The 20,624-nt window shown below is 36.6% G+C and overlaps 1 protein-coding gene across 1 annotated transcript in view; it reads right to left on the bottom strand.

Moving 5' to 3' along the window:
• The window catches only part of AGO2 (argonaute RISC catalytic component 2), a 165,807-nt gene that overhangs the window by 45,109 nt on the left and 100,074 nt on the right, over positions 1–20,624 (bottom strand). Inside the window, 8 exon segments of the mRNA XM_044003209.1 lie at positions 2,930–3,063; positions 3,930–4,052; positions 4,222–4,341; positions 5,469–5,616; positions 7,655–7,742; positions 9,552–9,686; positions 11,100–11,236; positions 14,936–15,117. Of these exon segments, the coding sequence (XP_043859144.1) occupies positions 2,930–3,063; positions 3,930–4,052; positions 4,222–4,341; positions 5,469–5,616; positions 7,655–7,742; positions 9,552–9,686; positions 11,100–11,236; positions 14,936–15,117 (1,067 nt within the window).

Here is a 20,624-nt window from a genome sequence, read left to right as displayed (position 1 = left end):
AGCTGAGGAAAAGCCACAATGCCTCTGAGGCATTTTCCTCATGGCGGAGCTTTCCCACAGCAAGTCTCCAGTAGGTGGCATCATTCCAATCATTACACTAGGAAAATTATGTATTGCTCATAATAAGAATAATAATAGCTAACATACACATATACACATACATATATAGCACTTTATATGTTGTAAGGTGTTTTTAATATGCATTACCACATTTGACTCTCCCAAGAACCCCATGATTCTTGTGAGCAGTTACTGTTACTTTAATATTGATGTATTTTGTTTTTTACAAAGTTTTCCCTAGTATCCTTCCCTCTCCAACTTCCCTCCCACAGAACCACCCCATATAACAAATAGTATTTTTGAAAGGAAAAACAAGTCAAGGTGCTATTATTATTACCATTTACAGATGAGGAAACTAAGGCTGAGAGGTTCAATGACTTGCCTAGGAAAGTAAGTGTGTGAGATAAAATTTGAAGACAAATCTCCCTGATTCTAAGTTCAGTGCTCTTCCTATCATACCAAGCTAAGCCTTATGTTTTCATGTGAAACATAGCATATCTGAGCACACAATGAACCATTTAGGAAAAAAAGTTCCATATGTATCTGATGTATTGTTACCATTACTGAAAAATTCAACGTTTATATCTTAATAGTTTTCCAGTAACCTTGATTTTTGGAAATGATTTGGGCAAGCTTGAATCTTGTTGACATGATCACCACAGAAAGCAGTTAAAGCTATCTGTATGAATTGTATGCTTCACTTCAAATACATAAAAGGAGATAATATTGGCCTTCCGAGAGATAAAGCTGGATGTGGGGAGGGGGAGCCCATTTTCAGCTTTGGGAAGAAAAAGGCATTTTTCATTATAAAACAAGAACTTAAAACCCAGGTTTACCCTAACAACTATTCAACTTTAGGAACACCACTATATTAAAGGTCTTGTTATTCAAGGAGTATTGTTAAACAGAAGTTGCCTCTGTACAATTTTGTTCCAGGAGGGGATGGGAGTACAGGCTTCAAGGCAATAAAAACAAGATCACAGTAAAGTATCAAGGATGAGCTTTGGAACACAGTCTGAAAGAAGCACCTTTATCAATGCGAGAGATTTTAACACACTGAACTGTCATTTACCATGTACTACAGTTAATTGTAAGATCTTTTTTCCTTTCTAAATCTTTATTATCTCTACTTTCAATCTTTCAAATTTCAGTTTTGAATTAAGATGCTAGATGTATTCATCCAGCTACAAAATTCACAAACAGTTGGAGACTTATAGTTCTAGCACTGCTTTTTAAAAATCAAATTATTTTAAGGAGTACTTTCTAATACCCATTACTTTTCAAAAGCCATCTCTAAATGCTTTACATTGATAATCAGTTATGCTAAAAAGAACCATGGACAATGAATTAATATCAGTACTGAATACATATGAAACAAATGGTATATCCTCTAAAGTCACAATGGTAAAGTTAAATGAATTACTAAAAGACCTTGATAGTAATACATTTGCATTAGAAGATTTGTTCCACAATATTCTTCCATAATATTCTTCTCTTAGAACTGGACAAATCTAACAAATAGGAAATATGTGGAACTGAACTTTTGGAGAATTTAGAGCTAAAGACATGATGCTTTCTGAATAGGAACATTAAAGAATACACATTTTTCAGGATCAAATGGTACCTTTACAAAAACAGATCAGGTATTATGGCATTAAGAAATTTGGGGGAAAAATGAAATATTCAACACATCCTTTAAAAAGCTTAATGAATTTGAGCTATATAGAGTACACAAGCAAAAAATATAGACTCAATTGATTTAATCACATATATCCCCAGTAATATAGGGGCGTCAAAGAAAAAAAAAATCACAGAAACAATAAGCATGTGAAAGAGAATGACAAAAAGAATCTGCCAGAATTTCTGAGATATAACTAAAGTAGTCCTCAGAGGAAAAATTCTCTCTGAAAATATTGCTAGTCAGATGTAATTTTTAAAATACTTGTCAGACTTCTGAATACTGACATTCAACCAAGGTTATAGGTCAGGATTTTAGTTTTCTTTCAAAATTTGTTCTGCCCAGCTAAAAATCATTTGAGACAACAATATCTATCTTTATCAGACCCCTTTGAAACGCATTTTCACAGTCACTAGTCAGTAGATGGAAGAAAAGCTAATTTGGGTTGATAAAATGCCTTATGAAAAATGAATTACTATAATTCTCAAAATATGGTATTAAGAGTAACCAATTTAAATGTGTACCTAAAAGAGTCAAATATGATGCTGGCTCTTATCTCCCACACAGAGGTGGGAGCTTGCCCAAGGAAGTTTCACTGTGGGAGAGCTAAATTATCTAGGCAGGTTTCCAATGATGGCTTCTCTATGGGTGGTTTTGTCAGAACAGGGTGGGGAGGTCACAAGAGACCTCGCCCAGTTGGTAAGGGAATAATAGGAACTGTGAAATCAGCCCAGAATTGGGTGAAATGGAAAATTCTGGCTATTGGTAGGGGAGTGTCTTTCTCTGCTGCTTCCTTCTTTGCTTTGCCTTCATTTTCTTCCTTCTTTCTCTGCTTAAGGAATATTTTTTCCCTTCTTAATTATCTACAACATTTTCCATTTTCTCTTCAGGTTGCTTAAATAAAAAGCCCATTCCAAACCTAAATGCTAACCATATAAAATTGGTGACTTCAGTGAAAATTGCTTCTTGCTTAAATGGCCCACACATGCTTTCTACTCCCCTCTGTGATAACAACCCTTGAAAGAAAAGTTTCCCTCCCTGTGTACACAAAGTGGTTTAGTGTGTTTCTTTGACCCACCTCTGACCACCCTTGATAAAGACCAAGAAAACACACAGAGAAAATTAACCTAGTTAGCCCTGCATCCCTCAATAACAAGTGATCATCATTTTAGTTCTGTCAAGGGGACTTACTTAAGATGGACTTCAGTACACTGCCGTTGAGGGGCAAAGCAAGCAATTGCCCAGACCTTGATTTCAATTCCAGTGTGGAACTGCTTATTCCTCATATCCCAAACCCCCTGGACAGGTGTAGCAATTGCTTTATTCTGTAAAGGAAAAGGTGGGAGGAAGTTTGTAAAAAGAGAAAGAAAAGGGACCCCCCCCCCCATGAATGCTGTTCTTAGTTACATGGCTTTACAAAGCTTTGTAAAATTTTAGTGTTAAAGTGGTAACCAATGTGAGGTAAATTATTAGAACAAGTGAACGCTACTGTTCCTAAACCTTATATTTAAGCATAATGAAACAGAAATCTTGTAATTTATACTTTGTTAAAGACTTTCAAAGGCATCACCTCATAGCAATCCTTATAACAATGCTATGAGGCTTAGATGTATCCATGGTCACACAGCTTTTAAGTACTGGTGGAAGAATTTGCACCCATCTTCTGTAGCAAAAATCAGTTATTGGAAGAACAAAAATGTAAAAATAACGCCAAACTTAAATCTAATTATGCACACATCCAAAACAGAGTAAAACAATTTATGTTTCTGAAGAATAATTCCACCTGAGAAGGGAACATATTAGACTATGAATGATCTGCTTCAATTTTGTATTTGGGGAAGAGGATCAAAATTACCCTGATTCCCCACAGAGGTTCCTTTCTCTCCCACAAAAGCCTTTTTCTGAAATTTAACATTTACACGGCAATGAAAATTTCCTTCCTTTTGGTGATGTTCCATATAGGCAATTCCAATTTTCAACTTGATAGACTGGCTCAAGAATTGGAAGGATTACATTAACTATGAGAAAGACAGAGCTCATTGTTGATAGTGGTCAGTTTCATTTCTTTGCCAGGAGAGACATAATTATTTTAGAGGTCAAAGTATGCTATCATAACCTCCAAGAGCCCTGGGGCACACACTTAAAATACCAATGAAACCAGATGATGCACAAGTTACGTTCTGTCACATACCCTGCCCCCATAGAGGATTGATGGTGGCTGCAAGACCCGGCCAGTGACATCTGTCATTTCATCTTTAACCATTATGCCAAACTCACGAACATAAGGGTCTGTGTTGAAACTTGCACTTCGCATCTTAAAAGGAAAACAGTGAACAAAAGGTCAGACACAGGCTTAAATTTCTTCTTGAGAACATGTCCACGCATAAGTGTACAAAGGATTTCATTGCAGTAGACTCTGAAAAACTAGACAGAGTTGACAGGGCTCTAGTCTGGGCCCATGTAACAAACAAATAATCACTCACCAATTTGCTGATCTCTTCTTGCCGATCAGGTGCTGATCTTGCAGTTGCCCGTATCATAGTAGAGGTTTGATTGTCAGTCAGTTTCTTTATACATCTCTGTCCTGCCACTATGTTGCATACCTACAATGGTTAAAACACAAAACAAAACAGTATGGGTATTCAGTCTACTTCTGGAGCTTATGGGCAATATCAAATTCAAGAAATCTCAATTAAGGAAGAATATAACAATCAGCATTTTCCCTAAAACTAAATGAGGTGTTTATAAAAGTTAGTGAATTTTCCCTCACAGAAGGTCTTCAAGCAGGGGCTGGATGACCAACCACCTGTCAGAAATATGTCAGAAGGGTTTCACACTTGAGATTCTATACCTAGATGAGATGGATTTACCTAATTGTAGGAATTGGATGGGATGGGAATGGGATGGGAATACTCCTAGATTACTTCTACTCCTTTAAAATACTGAGCCTGTTTGTTTCTCTTTAAAATGATGGACTTGTATATGTCTAGGGGTTCTTAACCTGGGATCTGTGAACCCGGATTAATTACTGTATTTCAATAAAACTGGTTTCCTTTGCAGTCCTATGTATTTTAGAGCATAATTCCAAGAAGGGGAACAGTGTTAAGGTGGTCCATGACAACTCCCAGTACTGAGATTCTATTATTCTAAACTAGTTAAACTCAATAAACACTGTGAGGTGCACAAATACAAAACCACAGGTTTGTCCTTTAGAAGCTTAAATCATAACAATTTTCCTAGTGCATTTTAAAAATGAGTTGATCTATAAAATTTCAACTCACATTTTCCTGGAATATGGAGATTGCTTATAGCAATTCAGCTAAAGTTCCTTCATGTCATCTCTGGGTTTGCTGTCTAATTTTTTTATGCTAAATCTCTTTTTCTCTATATCCTTCCTTGGCACTTTGTACAATATTGAGCTCAATGAAGCTCAATAAATAATTTGTCTCAATAAATATTTGTATCCTTTCTCTGGACCATCATCTTCAAAGGACCACAGCTATTGAATTCTAGGCACCTGGAGTTCCTGTCCAATCCTGAAGAAAGAATAACTGAAATATGTAAAACAATGCAAAAACCCTTAAGAATTTTGATACCATACAAAGTCCAGACATAGGCTGACACAAAAAACTGAAAGATTTGTATTTTTTGGTATCTAAAAGAACACCTAGTCACCATATATTCATTCTATAGAGAACAATACATGCAAAGAAACTGGGAAATCACTTGCCTCAAGGGGCAGGTATGTATGTTTTTGCTCCTGTCCAACTTGTAAACATGGAAGGTGAGGATAACGTAGAACCAACTTATGTCTGTCTTTAAAATACTGTGCCACCGTACATTCAACAGTCTGGCCACTCTCTTGCTGAAGTGGGAATCTAAAGAATAAAGAGGTTCAGGTTGTAAGCTTACCCATAATTCCCTGCATGAATTAAAATTGATTTGTGGGGAAATTTTTTATGGATACTTAAGGCATAAATTCAGTAAAAATATACTAAAGGTCTCCTATGTTCTAGCACTGATAAACTATTTTTTTTAAGGTAGAGAAGGGAAGAGTAGGCAGAAAAGAGTTGGGGAAGTCACAAATAGGGATAAAACATTTTAAGCAAAATATTCTAAAATCAGGCTTTGATTTACACTGACAGAACACAGATCTTATGAGCTAGGGAAATTACACATATACGCAGCGAGATGCAGGGCAGATGGAACCACATAAGGAAGCCACATTGGAAACTTCATTAATCTTTCCAGTAGGAAATACTTTGTAGTCTTGTAAATCATTTATCGGACAAATATTTTCATACAGGACCTCTAGCTCCAGCAACAAGAAATAATTAAAATAACAAAACTGGTTCCTGTGAAAGGAGGTCTGGGGGAAAAAAATAATAGAATCATGACCCCAATGTATGAATTTATGATAGCAGGCAACTGTATTTGAGGTGTAATATTTCCCATGATGCATCACTTTCCAGACAGAAGAAAGACTGCCACCCAATACAGAAAGGGTGTAACACTGCTATGGTATGGTCCTGTGTCCTGGTCAGAAGTTTGGGTGAAAAGAGCCAAGAAAGGAAGTAATGTTGCCGCAACAAAGTTGTGCTGGTGGAAGTTACTTCTTTATTTTATTGGGCTGGGAAATGAGGTTTAAGTGCCTTGCCCAGGGTCATAAGGCCAGTAAGTGTCAAGTGTTTGAGGTCAAATTTGAACTCAGGTCCTCCTGAATCCAGGGCAGGTGCTTTATCCACTGCACCACTTAGCTGCCTCTTGATGATTTTTTAAAAGTCCATTTCAATTCTGACATTCTGTGATTTTGTGAAATTCAGCATCTCTTTCTTGTAAGAATGGTGCACAATACATAATATATAATGCAAAGAATATCAGTTCTGAAATCAGAGGTGGTTGGTATTAAGTCATTGTCACTCGTGTCTGACCCTTTGTGACCCCATTTGGGGTTTTCTTGGAAAAGATACTGAAGTGGTTTGTCATTTCCTTCTCCAGCTCATTTTACAGATGTGGAAACCTAGGCAAACAGAGTAAAGTGATTTGCCCAGGATCACACCACACAGTAAGTGTCTAAGGCCAGATTTGAACTCAGGAAGATGAGTGTTCCTGATGCCAGGATAAGATTTATTCTGCTTACTTCAGAGGCTAATAGGAAGGACAGGTGAAAATTATAGGGAGATTCCAGTTTCATATAAGGAAGAAATTCATAATCAGAGTTTTTCAACCATGACCTGGGATATCTCAAAATGAAAGCAAGCTCTACTCAAGACCAGAGATCAAAAGGAAAATAAATCCTGCCATGAATATTATAGAGTGGTTGGAATTCTGATTTGGGTAAGGGTTAGACCAGAAAATCCCATGTTCATTTCCATGATGCAATAATAGTTACAGGCAAAATTCACAGCACACACACACGCACGCAATTCAGTACAGCAGAACATTATAACAAGGACTTAACCACAGAGGGCAAAAGCTTGATTTATGGCAACACCAATGTTATTAAAGGGCACTAGTAATAACTGTTTCTTTTCATTTTGCCAGTGAAGAAATTTCCTAAACAAATAAAATTCACAAAGAAAAAAGGAGATAAATGTGTATACACACACACACACACACACTCTCTCTCTCCCCCCCACATATAATACACACACCTTATTTTTTGTGAATTTTATAAACTGTAGTTAATATTTTACATGTATGTATATATACATACACATACACACAATCTGATATTCTGCTAACTAACTTCATATTGATTATGCAAAACTTGGGCTCTATGATGAATACAGGCATGGTCAAAGTATGCTATGAGTAAAAAGAGAGGAATTTTCATTTCAGAGACCCTTATAAACCCATGCAATAGTAATCACCATTGAACTTAAGATCTATATAGGTAAAAGGAAGAATTCTTACGTTTGGTGACTTGCTGGTCGTCTGGTGACATTACACACACGGTACTTTCTCTTCATCTGCCCACAGTGTGTTATCTCTACCTTTAGACCTAATAAAACAAAAATTCCATATTTCTAAGACCCTTCAAAACCTTCTGTAGTCTACAAGGCAAATTCATGTATTTTATTATTATTATTTTTTTGGGGGGGTAAGGCAATTGGGGTTAAGTAACTTGCCCAGGCTCACACAGCTAGTAAGTGTCAAGTGTCTGAGGCCACATTTGAACTCAGGTCTTCCTGAATCCAGGTCTGGTGCTTTATCCACTGCGCCACTTAGCTGCCCCAATTCATTTATCTTTTTCCCACATTGCTAGTTCCTCCACTGACAGAAATAACTATTTTCCTTTATAACTGAGAAGACTCTGTTTAAGAGTTACTGTAGGGGGCAGCTAGATGGCACAGTGGCAAAGCACCAGCCCTGGATTCAGGAGTACCTGAGTTCAAATCCGGCCTCAGACACTTGACACTTACTAGCTGTGTGACCCTGGGCAAGTCACTTAACCCTCATTGCCCTGCAAAAAAAAAAAAAAAAGGAAAAAAGAAAAAGAAAAGAGTTACTGTGGTGGAAAAAGTCCGCATACCTGGGACAACATAATGATCTGCCACTCTGAAGAGCAATATTCACACCCTCTATCACTGTTTTTCAGGCATTTTTTTAGTCATGTCTGACTCTTTGTGAACCCATTCGGGGTTTTCTTGGCAAAGATACTGGAGTGGTTTACCATTTCCTTCCCCAACTCATTTTACAGATGAGGGAACTATGGCAAACAGGGTGAAGTGACTTGCCCAGGGTTATACTAATGCTCAGGTAGGTGTCAAGAAAAGGAATCTTCTGGACTCCAGGCCTGGTGAGCTCTATTCACTGCCCCACCTAGCTGACCTATATTTACTTGACATGCCACCATGCCTATACTCAAAACCTTTCCAGCAAGATAGGAACCTGCTAGAGATTGTGCTCCAAAGCCTCAAAAAGTCATGATCACCTTCATACCAAAATGGAAATCGGAATAGAAATTCAGTTGTGATGACTTTAGAAACAAACAAAACTTTTTTCAGGGATTGGATGAGTTGCTTTTACACTATGAAAAATAGGACAAACCATCAATGATGGGCTGAAATTGTGTGATGTCAATTTTCTGTCCAGTTCTAACACACTATAGACTATAACTTAGTTTAAATTTCTCTCTCAGTCCTCTTTGCCCAACAGATGATCACATAAATATGAAAACCCAAAGAAACAACTATTGTTAAAGAAAAGAAAAAGGGGCGGGGGGGGGGGGCAGAGTTTGCCTGTACTATCTGACTTATAATTACAGTATTGATGTTTCTCATTCATCATCTTGTAGATATAAAAAACTGCTAAAATCCTAAGAATGCTGTTACAAATCTAAAAAGGCTGCCAGGAAGGGCCTTGGTTCTGAAGGGATGACTTACAACCTATTAACTCATATAGGAACATGTTTTCTCTCCACAAATGACTGGTTTGTAGGTCATTGTCAAGGAAGTCAAAAAGTCCTCCATCCCCCATTTCCCTCCTCATAAAGACTTGATTATTCAGAAAATGACTGGGTACATAGCTTTCATACCCTGTGAAAAGCATTTCATTTAATCTTCAGGGGAAGGTAATTAATTCCTACTGCCACCCCCAACTCCCTATAAAAACACATAAATGAATAATAGCTTGGAAAAAGTGGCGATAAGCAGAGCCTGTCAAGTTTGGCAGAATTAGAACATTTTAACCTCAACAGAATGGAAAGCAAGCCTGACATTCTAATTCAGCAGAAAAAGACCAAAATCTTAGCAAAAGATAAAAGTGACATTTCCCAGGAGCATTGTACTTTCCATATGTGAACCCTTACCTTTGATTTCTTTGGTAAACTTTACCCTTTGGGAATCTGTCAGAGGTTTCTGTTGCTCTTCAATACTTTTGAAATCCAAAACTTCACAAACAAATTCAATTACTGGCTGTGCCTTGTAAAAGGCTGTTGCTGAAACTACAGAGAGAGAGAGAGAGAGAGAGAAATATGAAAGACATAGCCTAGGTTACAGTGTTAACTGGATACTTATAAAAATGTAATTATTTTTTCCTAATTTGATGTTGTTTTCCCACACCATAAAAGCCTTTAATTTACTGAAAGTAATAGTTGTGCCATTATCTAAAAATAGAGTGGGTTGGTCTAAGCCACTAAAGGGTTCTTTAATATTTTTTGTATCATAAATTCCTTTGGTATTCTGGTGAATCCTAAGGATTCTTTCTCATAATAAAGTTTTTTTTTTTTTTAAAAAGAAGGAAATGTTAAATTTCAGTTAGAGTAATGCAGAAATATGTTTAATGTTATTATGTGTGTGTGTGTATGTATATATATAACCTATATCAGATTACCTGCTGTCTAGGGGAGGGGGGAGGGAGGGGAGAGAGGGAGAAAAATCTGAAATTGTAAAGCTTGTATAAACAAAAGTTGAGAACTATCTTTACATGTAACGGAAAAAAAATAAAATACTTTATTAATTAAAAAAAAATTCCAGTTAGAGGCTAGTGAAAATAAAAATGTAATGTTTTTCCTATTTAAACTCACAGACCCCCTGAAATCTATGGGATCTATGAACAGCAAAACCCCTGGTCTAAAAAATTTCTAATGTTCCCCCTTTAGTTCTTAACATTTTATAATAATGTCATATCCACATGTTCAGAGTATTTGTTTTCTTAGTGGCACAACTAAAGCACATAAATTGGAAAGAAGAGGTTATGTCAACTCTCATACTGGATAGTAGGCTCGTTATACTCTAGGGCAGCAATCTTTTATTGATCTCTCACAAGGCATTAAATGTTTTAGGCATTATAGAAATATTTGTTGATTTGAATCATGAAGAGGAGAACCAACTGGTAAGTAACAAATAATATTGCTTTTAATATACTATGGAGATCAAACCTATAGCCAAACTATAACATTGACCTCATTTATAATAACAACAGCAACAACAATAACAACATAGGGTTCATATAGTACTTTAAGATTTCCAACTTGCTGTATATAATGGTTATCTCATATTTTCACAACAACTTTGAAAGGTAGGTGCTAGCAGACATATGTTAAATGACTTGCTCAGGGTAAAAATCTAGTCTAAACTCAAGTCCTCCTGTGTCCAAGTCCAGTGCTGCTATGCATTGCTCCACTTAGCTTGACATACAATTTAGGCCAAGAAAGAAACTTGAAGATCATCTGGTCTAGGCTATACAGCTTGTTACTTGCAGGACCAGAGCTAGAAGCTAAATGGCCCAATTCTGGCATTGATGCTTTTTAAAAATCCACAATGTCATACACCTTTATCCCTTTAAGAATAAACACTCTACCACAAAAAAGAAAGAAAGAATAAACACTCTATGAGAACAGATAAGAAATTCTTACCATCAATGTTCAACATCATTTTCCAAAGTGAAGGTCGGACTGATTGATGGAATCCAAACCAAACTTCCCTTCCCCCACCAAGAGGGTTTGAGCATCCCTCTGATGCAGTAAAAAATGATCGCCCCACAGGTGTGTATCTGGAATCAAGAAACCAGTCACTATTTAGCTCAAATTACTTTTCAAATGAGATGACAGAATCAATTTTAGAACATAGAAGAAAAGTAATATAACTATCCATCAGTATTTACTGAGCACATTCTATGAAGCCAGCCTGTGGGGTATTATTAATATTAGACCTTAAACTTTAATAAGACATGATCCCTCACCTCAAGATAGTTCTTATGGTGAATGAAAAGACAACACAGTGCTAACATTATTTTCTTTTAAAATTCCAAGAATAAGAACCATGGGTAGTCTTTTGCACCCCAAGTTGTGTCTTACCAAGGTAAGTAACAGAATCAACAGAGGTAAAAGTAATCTGCAGAGATAACAAAAGACAAGTGGCATGAAAGAAGAATGGATTCAGCATCTGAAGAATGAGGTTCAAAGGCATGATCTTCCAATAAGTAGCCATTTGACCAAGGAAGAGTCTTAATTTCATTTCTCTGACCCCTAATTGACAATGTCTACTCAACAAATCAATTTTGCTGGAGTAGAAAGTTATGAAGAGGTACAGTGGGATACCTGCCATTAGGAAGACCCAATAAATCTGTCTGTTTAAATTTTCAAGTGTTTGGGTTGGGTTGACATGACAAACTATATTAGCATTCGTCTCAATGGAAGTGACATTGGCCTAAGGATCTAGCAATGACCAAGAAACTCTGAATCAAGACTGGAAAATAGGGAGAATATCTCTAGCGGCCTCACTAACTGGAAAGGTAGGGTCATGGAGGAAGTAAAAAAGTAGATAAAAATGGCAGTAGGCTGAACACATTCTTCAAGTTGTATATTCTACAAGAAGCCACATGAAACTAATTCTGCCTGAACTGAACCTCCAAATAGGAAGAGCCTCAAGGAGTTAATAATCACAACCCCTCTTTGATAGAGGAATCCAGTCATCTAATCTAGCCTTTCCTTTCAGTCTTCCAAGAGGTAGTAGTTCCTTCCATTTTTGGAAAGCTCTAATTGGCCTTTGTTATACTGAGCTAAAATCAGTCTCTCTGAAAGTACTACTGCTTCAACCTAAATCTGCACTTTAGAAATAATGAAGCAGTTCAAGCCTAATCCTTCTTCCACACAGCAATCCCATCAGGCAACCAAAGTCCATGCACATTATCTGTACTTGGATATTTTCTTGTATTATTCTCTAGCTGCTTCATGTGTAAAATCACAGAACTATAAAGTCAGTCATAAGCAATCTCAGATATAATATACTTCAAGGACTCCCTGACTGACAAAGCAGAATCTAAAAGCACATATTTATATATTGTTTTAAGGTTTGCAAAGCACTTAACATACTGTGTCATTTAAGTGTCACAACAACCATATGAACTAAGTCCTATTATTATTTCTACTTTAAAGAGAAGACTGAGTCAGTGACTTATGCAGGGTTACACAGCTAGTAAGTGAGGGCTCTCAATGCAGATCTTTTTCTCTAAGTCCTGCAACTTTATCCACTAAGGCACACTATCGTCCCAAGGACTTACTTTTATTGTTATTTTATTTTCTTCCCATAGGAAGAATGTATAAACTACTAGAGAGCAGTGCTCTCACCACAGAATGGGCACAGAGGAATCATTTATTAAATAACTATTTACTTGTAAGAGATATTCTAGAGGGGATTCTAGATAGGGTGTGTTAGTAAATGTTTAACAACCAGCTCTTAAAAAAAAAAAAAGAATGTGCAAGACACTTTTAAGTTTAATTGCATTAATATTTTCCCATCACTTTGAGTCTAGAAATCAACAAAACAGTAAATAAATAAAGCCCTGATTTGTAGCCATTTGTCTATTTCCAAACTGTAAATGTTAATACTATAGACTTAACAATTGTCTCTTGTGAGCCAGTTTGAACTGGCTCCAGCATACCCCTGTCTAGATCACTGAATGATTAAAACTCTAATAGTGGAAAGTGCTAAAGATCAATCAATACCTGAACCCTGTTTCATACCCCCTGTTTAAACACCTCCAAACATTGGGGAAGTCACTGAGGTACTGAACTCTACCTTAAGACAGTTGTACTGTATGTAGAAGTCTCTAATACCTAGATCCCATACCATTAAGCACTTCTGGTAGTACAGGAGGAGAATAGAGATGGATGAAAAGGGAAGAAGGAATTAAAGAAAAGGATCCAGATCCAATTAAGGAAGAAATAAAATGTATAGTTAGAAGGGACTTTAGTCTCTTCTCTAGTCTATCACCCTTATTTGGTTGATGAGGAAAATAACATCCTAAATTGGTATGTATTGTCTAATATCACAAAGATATTATGAAAGTTGGGAACCAGGGCAAGAATTGTCAAATTCAGTCTTTTTGCTACTTTGCCACTCTGCCGACCTCAGAGAAAACAAGTGTCCATATGAATAAGGCTGTGCACATATAGCTCCAGGTTTTTATTATCCTTTGGAAAACCAGCGCATAGTGCACAGAATAGCTAAAGTGCATGGAATAGCTAGACTTTTAATCAGGAAGATCTTGGTGCAAATCCTGCCTCTGATACTCTGAAAAAGGGCCAGTCCTTTAACCTCTGTGACTTCATCAATAAAATGGGAATAATACCTATAAGGGCCCACCTCAGAGTTACGGTGAATCTCAAAGGAAATCATGGGAAGTGCTATGAAGCCCCAAGGAGTGGGTCACATATATTAGAATTCACATTAATGGAAATATGCCATGTTAATCTGAATAATGTGATCATGTCCTCTAATCATTATTTGCACTAATCAGACCTGGCTGTGTTTGAATATAAGTTCTTCAAATTAACATTTTTGGGGGATTGAAAAGTTTGATGTAAAACAGTCTTATATTTTCAGATTATGCCAGGCCTTTATGACAGTATCAGTTCCAATCATGACTTGTTATACCACCTGGTGACAGTCACTTTCAAATGAAAAATTTTCAGGGCATAATAAAAGCTCACAGCTTTTGATATCAGCTTTGACTGTATGTCTTAGATGAATCACAATTGGCGGAATCATGGTTACCCTTCCTGAAAGCAAGACACCAGGACCATATGCCAGCGATCTACTAAACCAAAAGAACAGAATATAGAGGTAGAAATCACTAAAAACCACCATCCTTTCATGCATGTATAAGTGTCAGATTGTTTGTTGCCTTAAGTCATATGTAGGACTGTCTGTTGTCAATTACTTATTCACATTTCAATAGTGTGTGTGTGTGTGTGTGTGTGTGTGTGTGTGTGTGTATACATACACATATACAGGGGACAGGCTATGGTGGGAGGTCACACTGACTGTTATCTTTCTAAACTTGTGAGTAATATACCATTTGGGGTGTACCTTTGAGACATCAATATATTCTTATGATTGATTGTTCACAAAATGGTCTTAGAAGGTAGATCATGGCTTTATTTGGCCTTTAAAGATAAGAGATGTCTGAATGAAAAAATAATCCTTTCAATTCCTGAAAAGTACCTTTTTATATAGTCAGAGGGGCATAAGAAGCTTTAATTCATTCTCTTCTCCTGTTGGGAAGTATTAAGGATCATTTTCATATGGGAAGGTTCTCTGATTTTAGCTGCTGGAATGAATTAAGGTATCCTGACTAATTAGACTAGATAAATGAAAATTTGATCTAATTTACTATTCTAGTTTGGAGACTTAATTCCTTCAGGTAATGAAAAACTGGTGAACACAAAGGCACACTATGTCCCCTTACCTCATGGATGGCAAATGCCTCATCACTACATCCAATGCCTGGATGGTTTCAAAAGGGACACTCGGCAGGCGACCAGAGAGCGCGTCATGCAAAGCTTGGAGACTCACACATGACATCCACTTTATGGCCACCTTAAATATCCTGTCTTTTCCTTCTCCAGGCAACGTGACCTCCAATTCCACCTGCAACAATATTAAAATCAAACAAGATGATTCTTTCCATTTCAAAATAGAGGTGGTAATTGAAGCTACTAAAGGAAGGACTCTAGGTCTGAATCCAGACCTAAGGTAACTGAGTTCAGCTGGAATACATTTTTACTGAGTGGTCATGACAGACTTTCCTGACACTGTACTGAGCTTTTGAGAGACAATAAAAAAAAAAATGACCAAGGTCCTCAGAGAATTTTCCTCACTGGGAAGACAGCCCATACACAAACCAACTGGAAATAATGATCATATAACAAAATGGAGATGTGAACAGCATATGTAATAATAGAAAACTTTCTTATGGAACTTTAAAGGGAGGAAGTTAAACCAGCATCCCTTCTATCTCTAAATTCCAAGAAGGGAGGGAAAGATCAATGTGACTAATAGCAACTAATAAAGGCTTTATGCCAGTTAGTCAATAAGCATTTATGAAGTGCCTACTATGTGCCAGGCACTGTGCTTAGAGAATTTTAATAATCACAATAGCACAATCATCTATCACAGCAATATCAAATACCAGCCTAGAGATGCTGCCCAAGTGAGCCAGAACCAGCTTAAAATGTAATTAGGAAATAGTTAACAAAAATTTTAAAATATAATAAAACATAGATATCATTAATTTGTGGTTTTCAAAGTTAATATACAGTTCCCTTTCTGTTCAAATTTGATACTACTGATCTACAGTGCTTTACAATTCACAAAATGCTTTATATACCTGATCTCATTTATAGCTATAGCTAACATTTATGTATATTACATATAGATGTAAAATTGATATATTGGCATCAAATTAGTATCAAATATGTGTTGTTGAGGTTTGCAAAGCACTTTATACACACACAAACACAAAATCTCATTTGATTCTCAGAGGTACCATAATTATCTCCATTTTAAGATGAAGAAACTACAGCAAAGAGTTAAGTGACTCACACAGTTGGGAAGTATCTGAAGTAGGATTTGTACTCAAGTCTTCCCAACTCCAAGTCCAACACCTGATTCACTGCTATCCACTGTACTGCTCAGCTGATCAATATTAGCTGCACAATAATTCAATGAGGTGGGTAGAAGTGTTAAACTCAATTTTAAAATGAGAAAAGCAAAGCTCCGAGGAGTGAACAGTTTAGTCATTCAAACAGTTCTGAGCCTACCATTATGAACTGCTACTACAATCCAGGCAACAGAGAAAGACAATGTGTCAAATACATACACAACAGGTCTCCTGATTACAAATCCAGTTCTCTTTCCACGCTGCCCATTGTCTTGGATACAGGCTGGATAAGTTTCAGATGGGTAGAGAAAACAATTGAAGAAATTCCAACCCCAAGGGAATATATTTTTAATAAAATTTCCAAGGAACTGTCACAATGTGATAGTGAAATTTGAGCCCCAATAGCCTTACAATTATCCGAGGCCTGTAAGTAGGCTATTGAACAGAGTCCATGGTTGGTGTTCACCTCTAAGAGGTTTCTGAGTCCGTTCAAAAACATAAAAGACTCAGCTACTGATTGAAGAATAAAGAGGCTGTGAATGAAAAGGAAGCCCAACTCCTTGGTTGAATGTGCAAGAAGGGGCACTTAAAGCAAAAGTCAGTGGTATTTGATTTCTAGATCAGCAAATATACATTTTTTTTTTAGAGAGGCAATTGGGATTAAGTGACTTGCCCAGGGTCACACAGCTAGGAAGTGTTAAGTGTCTGAGGCCGGATTTGAACCCAGGTACTCCTGACTCCAGGGCCGGTGCTCTATCCACTGCGCCACCTAGCTGCCCCAAATATACATTTCTAATGCAAGAAATAAAACAGTCCCTTGTAATTCCATTTTCCCCCCTCTATCCCATCTAGAAATGTGGAGGTTAGAAAAATGATCTGGAGGTCATCTGATTCAAACCATAAGTAAAATACTAATCCTACATACAATATTGATGACCCACATATTCTTTTTTTACAAACCTGAGTTCCAAATTTTCTCTCCTTTCCTCACCTTCCCCCTTCTTGAGAAAATAAGCATCGATATAGGCCATACATGTTCAGTCATGTAAAACATATTACCATATCAGTCTTGTTGTGAAAGAAGACATAGATTCAAAGAACATACATACAAATACACACACACACACACACAAAATAAAGAAAGTGAAAAATAGCATGCTTCGATTTACATTCAGACTCTACCACTTCTTTCTCTGGAAATGGCAAGCATTTTAAAATCATGAGTCCTCTGGAATTGTCTTGGATCATTATATTGCTAAGAATAGCTAAGTCATTCACAGTTGATCATCGTACAATATTGCTATTACTGTGTATAATGTTCTCCTGGTTCTGCTCAATCCATTTTGTATCAGTTCATATAAGTCTTTCAAGGTTTTTCTGAAATTGTCTGGCTCATCATTTATAGCACAGTAATGTTCCATTACATTCCTATAGCAAATTTGTTCAGCTATCCCCCAACTGATGGGTATCCCCTGAATTCCATATTCTTTGCCACTACAAAAAGAACTGCAGTAGATAGATTCATACAAATAGGTCCAGGGGTAGCTAGGTGTAGGTGGCGCAATGGATAGAGCACCAGCCTGGATTCAGGAGGACCTGAGTTCAAATCCAGCCTCAGACACTTGACACTTACTAGCTGTGTGACGCTGGGCAAGTCAGTTAACCCCAATTGCCTCACCAAAAATAAATGAATGAATGAATGAATAAAATTTTTAAAAACAAACAAATAGGTACTTTCATACATATTTTTAAAAAAATCTCTTTGGAACACAGATCTAGTAGTGGTATTGCTGGATTCCTGGTTCTGTTTAAAAGTATACTGAGAGTTTTTGAAAAAGATGCTCGTTTTTAATTTAAACTTTTCCAAGAACACTTGGCATACTCTTTATCTAAACAGTGGTGTTTTAAGCCCATTGGAACATGAAAATGCAGGGCACAGTTAATTCTGTAGTCCATTTTAAATGAAGATTTCATGTTTGGAAAAATATCAGATGCCCCAAATCTGCAAATGAAGTGTAACAACCAAGAGGAGGCTCGGATAGAGATCCAAAAAAAGAAAATACCCGCAAATATCTTAATTTAAAAGGACACAGAGGGGCAGCTAGGTGGCACAGTGGATAAAGTACTGGTTGTGGATTCAGGAGGACCTGGGTTCAAATCTGACCTCAGCCACTTGACACTTACTAGCTGTGTGACCCTGGGCAAGTCACTTAACCCTCATTGCCTGCCCCCCCAAATAAAAATAAAAATAAAAGGACACACATATCTTTATTTCAATTGTGTTCTGTGATCTCTATGCAATCTGACATAGGCTATGTAGACCCTGATTGAAAGAGTAACTCAGGGCAGCTAGGTGGCACAGTGGATAGAATACTGGCCCCAGAGTCAGGAAGACCTGAGTTAAAATTCAGCCTCAGACACTTAACACTTACTAGCTGTGTGACCCTAGACAAGTCACTTAACCAATTGCCTCACCAAAAAACAAACAACAACAACAAAAAAGAGTAACTCAGTTAATCCAACAGATGAGCCTCATGTAGGAAAGATTCAAGGATAAATGCAAGCATTAGTATAATATCATGGAATGAATGTTGGATTTATACTCAAGTACCTTGATTCAAATTACCAGCTTTGTTACTTATTATTTGTGTGATCTTGGAACAAATAACTCAGTGGGCCTCACTTTCCTCATGTGTAAAATGAGTGGATTAGATAGCTTCAGAGGTCCTTCCACTTCTAAAACTATGATTATAAAAATTAATTCAGCTTAAATATGAAAAATGAAATATAATTAAATTCACAAGTGATTCTTGCTCATTTCAAACCATTTCCAAATGAGGGAAGGAAAGACATTAATGAAGTTCTTTTGCTTAACATTTAAAGTCCTTCACAATTTGTCTCTAACAACCTATCTGTACAATCTTCATATACCCAATGCTTTCCAATATGCGGTAAACACATTCCACAGAGTAGAAAAGATATAAATCAAGGCGCAGGAAGAAAATATAACTACTTATATTTTTTTATCTAAAAAATCCTAAATTACTTTTTATAAAATTTTAATATGTAGATTTACACTGAAACCCTTACTCATACCATGTTGCATATAACTTATGATATACAAAGTAACCTGAAAAAAGAGTGGGAGTTTCATACCAACATGGAAGGGATGATAGTTCTCTCACTGAATTTTCTTTTAGCATATTGTGACATATTGCAGATTACATGTGATGAATTCAGTGGATTATGGATTGCTTTATCTCATTTTAACTAAAATAACCCTTATAAAATGGACAAGTAGCCTAAAAAGATTCTTGCAAAGAAACCATGAATTAAGGATTACTATTAATAATGTAGGCACAAGTGAATAGCAAGAAAATGGCAGAGCTGACAATTGGGCTATATTATTTTAGTATGAACTCTTTATCAGCCTTATTTGAAGGAAAAAAATGAAGTTGTAATCAAATAATAAGCCAGCAAAAGTACACAATTATCCAGATTATTTAAAATATGGATTTCTAGCCATAATTGTTAACAATGAACCTTGCTCTGAGCATATATTGGGCCATGACACATTAGCTAATAATGGCATGAAGCCATTATGATTAGCAAGACATTAAAAAACTAAGTTTTTGTTGTCATAAATGATGTCACTTTATAATTTTTGAGCCTGTTAAAAAATCTTCTAAATTAATTGTGTTAAAATTATTATTTTTTTAAAAATTACAATATTCTTGACATTAGTCTTACAAAAGGCTTTGTCACACCCTATATGAATCAACTGACATGTATTTATTAAGCACTTATTATGTAGCTACTTAAACAGCATGTTACAGCAGGGAAAGTAGAATATTTGGAGTTGGGAAACCTGGGTTCAAATCCCAGCTTTGACATGTAATACCCATGCAGAATTTGGATAGGAGAAATAGCCAAATTAAACATAATGGTATTAATAATGATAACAGGGGGCAGCTAGGTGGCATAGTGGATAAAGCACCGGCCCTGGATTCAGGAGTACCTGAGTTCAAATCCGGCCTCAGACACTTGACATGTACTAGCTGTGTGACCCTGGGCAAGTCACTTAACCCCCATTGCCTTGCAAAAAAAAACCCAAAAAACCCCCAAAATAATGATAACAATAATAGCTGCTAGCATTTACATACTGCTTCAAGATTTGTAAAGAACATATATTGTCTCACAACTACCCTTTTAGGTAAATGTTGTTATTATCACTGTTTTATGATAAGGAAACTGAGAGATATGAAATGATTTGCCCAAAGTCACAGGAGCTAGTAAGTGTCTATAGTAGGATGGGAACTCAAGTTCTCTTGACTGCAGGTCCTGAATTCTATCCATAGTACCATCTAGCCACCTAACTGAAATGAAAGATAGCATGTTAAAAAGGAAAGTATGTTTCATTTGAAGTCAAAGAAGCTAGGTTCAAATTTGGGCTTTTTCACTCATTTTCTCTATGACCTTAGGCAAGTCACTTAAC

This window comes from Dromiciops gliroides, chromosome 1 (assembly GCF_019393635.1).
Source record: "Dromiciops gliroides isolate mDroGli1 chromosome 1, mDroGli1.pri, whole genome shotgun sequence".
Taxonomy (NCBI): domain Eukaryota; kingdom Metazoa; phylum Chordata; class Mammalia; order Microbiotheria; family Microbiotheriidae; genus Dromiciops; species Dromiciops gliroides.
Note: the sequence above shows the minus strand (reverse complement) of the source record. Positions and strands in the feature narration are given on the sequence as shown.